This window comes from Bison bison, unplaced genomic scaffold (assembly GCF_000754665.1).
Source record: "Bison bison bison isolate TAMUID 2011002044 unplaced genomic scaffold, Bison_UMD1.0 scf7180017864307, whole genome shotgun sequence".
Lineage (NCBI taxonomy): Eukaryota > Metazoa > Chordata > Mammalia > Artiodactyla > Bovidae > Bison > Bison bison.
In genome coordinates this window covers 10,529,316-10,534,483 of record NW_011494879.1, presented here as the reverse complement: position 1 = coordinate 10,534,483, position 5,168 = coordinate 10,529,316, and the positions used below count along the sequence as shown (strand labels likewise).

General features: G+C 45.6%; 1 protein-coding gene across 2 annotated transcripts in view; it reads right to left on the bottom strand.

Annotated features, from left to right (window-relative positions):
* DDX1 (DEAD (Asp-Glu-Ala-Asp) box helicase 1) overlaps positions 1-5,168 on the bottom strand; it is a 41,627-nt gene that overhangs the window by 32,279 nt on the left and 4,180 nt on the right. The window contains exon 1 of one of the 2 annotated variants that reach the window (XM_010852092.1): positions 192-371. The exons of the other annotated variant lie outside the window; for it this stretch is intronic. Within the exon in view, the coding sequence (XP_010850394.1) occupies positions 192-219 (28 nt within the window). The 5' untranslated portion in view covers positions 220-371. Of the gene's footprint in view, positions 1-191; positions 372-5,168 lie in introns of those variants that run through there. 2 annotated transcript variants of the gene reach the window in all.

Genomic DNA, 5,168 nt, shown 5'->3' with positions numbered 1-5,168 from the left:
GCTTCCGCTCCCTGCCCGGCCCCCGCCCGGGTCTGCTGCTTTCCAAGTCCGGGCAGGCACACAGCCTCGACAGAACGGTTCCGGGCACAGAAAGACCCGCCCCTGGACCTCACAGCGGAGACCCAGTTCAGCTGCGCCTTGGTTTTCCTGAGTGGCCAGTACCCGTCATCATTAGACGAACTCAGAGTTACCTTTTACGTCAAGTATGCTGTGTGTCATCAGGACCACTTTCACACGTATAAGGAAGCAGGGCTTTCGTAATGAGGCTCACACAAGGCCCAGGATGATCCGACAACAAAACTGTGTTATCTCGGCTGCCTCCTTCAGACCCCTCAACTTCTCAAAGATAATAAGCAGGGCTTTCTGGTATGCGAATGACCTGGAGAGAATGTACTGAACTCAATGTCCACCCCGTCCCCCCCCCTCCCCCACCAATACTAGGGAGAGAAGAGCCTGGCACCCAATAGCCATTTATTAAATATTTTTGACTGATTCCAGCCTCCCAGCCTCAGTGTTTGATGTAGTATTGAAAATTTCAAATCTGTTTGATGTTCATACAGTTTTGACTCTTCTTTTTGCAGAAAGATAGGAAAAGTAAACGAATATTTAATCCTCCCGTCAGCTCTGCCAAGGAGTATTAACATCTTTAGATGAAGACACTAAGTGTCAAGAAATTAACCCATCTAAAGCCACGTAGAAGAACTATACAAAAAAGATATTCATGACCCAGAGAACCACGGTGGTGTGATCACTCACCTAGACCCAGACATCCTGAATGTGAAGTCAAGTGGCCCTTATGAAGCATCACTACAAACAAAGCTAGTGGAAGTGATGGAATTCCACCTGAACTATTTCAAATCCTAAAAGATGATGCTGTGAAAGTGCTGCACTCAATATGCCAGCAAATTTGGAAAACTCAGCAGTGGTCACAGGACTGGAAAAGGTCAGTTTTCATTCCAATCCCAAAGAAAGGCAATGCCAAGGAATGCTCAAACTACCACACAACAGCACTCATCTCACACACTAGCAAAGTAATGCTCAAAATTCTCCAAGCCAGGCTTCAACAATACATGAACTGTGAACTTCCAGATGTTCAAGCTGGTTTTAGGCAGAGGAACCAGAGATCAAATTGGCAACATCTGTTGGATCATTGAAAAAGCAAGAGAGTTCCAAAAAATATCTATTTCTGCTTTATTGACTATGCCAAAGCCTTTGACTGTGTGGATCACAATAAACTGTGGAAAATTCTGAAAGAGATGGGAATACCAGATCACCTGACCTGCCTCCTGAGAAATCTGTATGCAGCTCAGGAAGCAACAGTTAGAACTGGACATGGAACAACAGACTGGTTCCAAATAGGAAAAGGAGTACATCAAGACTGTATATTGTCACCGTGCTTATTTAACTCATATGCAGAGTACATCATGAGAAACGCTGGGATGGATGAAAGCACAAGCTGAAATCAAGATTGCCAGGAGAAATATCAATAACATCAGATATACAGATGACACCACCCTTATGGTAGAAAATGAAGAACTAAAGAGCCTCTTGATGAAAGTGGAAGAGGAGAGTGAAGAAGTTGGCTTAAAACTCAACATTCAGAAAACTAAGATCATGGCATCTGGTCCCATCACTTCATGGCAAATAGATGGAGAAACAGTGACAGACCTTATTTTATTGGGCTCCAAAATCACTGCAGATGGTGAGTGCAGCCATGAAATTAAAAGACACTTAGTCCTTGGAAGAAAAATTATGACCAACCTAGATAGCATATTAAAAAGCAGAGACATATTTTGCCAACAAAGGTCTGTCTAGTCAAGGCTGTGGTTTTTCCAGTAGTTATGTATGGATGTGGGAGTTGGACTATAAACAAAGCTGAGCACCAAAGCACTGATGCTTTTGAACTGTGGTCGTTGGAGAAGACTCTTGAAAGTCCCTTGGACTGCAAGGAGATCCAACCAGTCCATCCTAAAGGAAATCAGTCCTGAGCATTCATTGGAAGGACTGATGCTGAAGCTGAAACTCCAATACTTTGTCCACCTGATGGAAAGAACTGACTCACCGAAAAGACCCTGATGCTGGAAAAGATTGAAGTCAAGAGGAGAAGGGGATGACAGAAGATGAGATGGTTGGATGGCATCACTGACTCGATGGTCTTGAGTTTGAGCAAGTTCCCAGAGTTAGTGTTGGACAGGGAGGCCTGGCGTGCTGCAGTCTATGAGGTCGCAAAGAGTCAGACACGACTGAGCGACTGAACTGAACTGAACCGAAAGCCACGTGGCTACTGGACAGCAGTGGTAGCTGAGCCACATCTGCGTAACCTCAGGGTGCTTGCTGTACCATGAGTAGCTAGCCACAGAAGGACAGGAGAAAAGAAAACCTCAGGCAAAATGTTTCAGATGGACTTAGAACGACAGCTTCGGGAGCCATACTCTCTAGGTTTGAATTCTAGCCCTGCCTCTTGCTAGGTGTGCGTTAGTGTTAGTCATCAGTCATGTCCGACTCTTTGTGACCCCATAGACTATAGCCTTCCAGGCTCCTCTGTCCATGGAATTATCCAGGAAAGAATACTGGAGTGGGTTGCCATGCCCTTTTCCAGGGGATCTTTCTAACCCAAGGATCAAACCTGAGTCTACCACATTGGCAGGCAAATTTTTTACAGTCTCAGCCACCAGGGAAGCCAACTTTACATAGGGTAGTAATATCAAATCTTGTTTTAATCAACATAAATGTCTATTTTACTTATCCCATTTTGAATAACCATCCAAAGAACTTTTTTAAAATTCATTTGTGGTAATTCCTTTTTTTAAAAGAAAAAGATTTTTACCTCATTAAAACAATAGCTAGATATTTTTTGTGTTTTTTCAAGTTTTTTGCTGATGTTCTTAATTGCTGTTATTAGCATCTGTGACGGAGAAGGCGATGGCACCCCACTCCAGTACTCTTGCCTGGAAAATCCCATGGATGGAGAAGGCTGGTGGGCTGCAGTCCATGGGGTTGCAAAGAGTCCAACACGACTGAGCGACTTCACTTTCACTTTTCACTTTCATGCATTGGAGAATGAAATGGCAGCCCACTCCAGTGTTCTTACCTGGAGAATCCCAGGGACGGGGGAGCCTGGTGGGCTGCCGTCTATGGGGTCTCACAGAGTCGGACACGACTGAAGCGACTTAGCAGCAGCAGCATCTGTGAAACCATTGAGAAGACCTCAAGGAAGCTTTCTAAACTGGTTTTTCTTGTTTTAATAAGTTTAAGTTAATTTGACTTTTGTTGTATAGATATCAACAAAACAGTTGTTTACAATGATAGCACTCAGCTGTGTAACCTTGAACAAATCTGGGCTTCAGTTCACTCTTTTGTGAAATAACCATGAATAATGTCGACCTTGAAGGATTGGTATGAGGATTGAATAAAATAGGTAAAGCATCTACAACAGTGCACAGCACTGTCTATGTGTGTTCAGTTCAGTTCAGTCGCTCAGTCATGTCCGACTCTTTGTGACCCCATGAATTGCAGCACGCCAGGCCTCCCTGTCCATCACCAACTCCCGGAGTTCACTCAGACTCACGTCCATCGAGTCAGTGATGCCATCCAGCCATCTCATCCTCTGTCGTCCCCTTCTCCTGTGTGTGTTACCTCTCTTATTACACTAGGACCTGTAAGAGGATCCACCACCTGAAGTTCCAAAGGTAATAAAATCAGGCCGAGCTGCAGCCTCCCACCTCCAGGGGGCACCATTCACAGTATATTCTATATTCTCATTCTATTTTGTATCAATTTATATAAGTGGTACACCTGAGAGTTATGCAGTGTAGCAGTTCTGAATAGATACCATATACCCCATATTTTTCCTAGCTCAAGGGATGAAGCATTTTCCGGGGGACTACTCAGAACTTTTGATCTCAGGAGTCGGGGAAGCAGAAGGCATACTCTGAGAAGCTGTGACTAGAAGGCACCAAGGCAGCAGGGCAGAAAAAGAGCCGGAGGGAAGAGAAGGCAGCTGTGTAAGCAGACTACAGTTCCAGCAACTGCAGGGGAATATGTGTGACCTTCCCCCTCAGAGCTAACTGCACCTGTGGCCTTGAAGCTCTCTTCAAAGGGAATGTGCCCAAGAGAGCTGCCTAGAGAAGCTAAGGGATGCAGCAGACAGATCCCCAAAGGACCCCATTTTATTCATACTTTTAAACAGATGGGGGCCTCCCTGGTGGCTCTGATGGTAAAGAATCTGCCTGCAATGCAGGAGACGCAGGTTCAATCCCTGGGTCAGGAAGGTCCCATAGAGAAAGCAATGGTTACCCACTCCAGTATTCTTGCCTGGAAAATTCCATGGACAGAAGAACCTGGCAGGCTACAGTCCATGCGGTCGCAAAGAATTGGACCCGGCTGAGGGACTAACACTTTAACCTGAGGACAGACGTCACCTGCATCATGTGAGTTGCGTTTGGAGAATACCAGCACAAGAATCTCCCAAGAAACCAACAAAAGTACCTCTGAGCTAAAAAAATCAACCTTGGGCATGATTGAACCCAAGAGCACCAGATTCAGATCACAAAGGGACCCGCCAACCAAAGGTGAGTCTCCTTTCTGCCAGATGTTATCTCTCCCCAAGGGTCAGAAACAATAGCTAATGGGAGACAGGAGAGCAGAAATGAGAGTGACTGCACCCTTCACAGCATTGCTAAGCTGGGGAGAAGGAAGTTGTCCTTTTGGTTCAAGTTGTGAATTTTGATCATAACACTGGCTGCTAAGTCACTTCAGTCGTGTCCGACTCTGTGCGACCCCAGAGAGGGCAGCCCACCAGGCTCCTCCATCCATGGGGTTTTCCAGGCAAGAATACTGGAGTGGGGTGCCATTGCCTTCTCCACATAACACTGGACCCAATAATTTAATAACAGAAATGAGACTATAGTTGTGATGAAAATAGCCAGGCAGCTTTTCTTTATCTGTGTGTGCTTAGTCGCTCAGTCGTGTCCAACTCTTTGCAAGCCCATGCACTGTAGCCCACCAGGCGCCTCTGTCCGTGCGATTTTACAGACAAGAATACTGGATTGGATTGCCGTTCCCTTCTCCACCTGGTCCCGGAAATTCTACATAAATCATTAGGTGGGAAGACAGCCACCACTAGGTGGCGCCAAATTGTAGCTGAGCTGACGGCACCAAACTGGTAA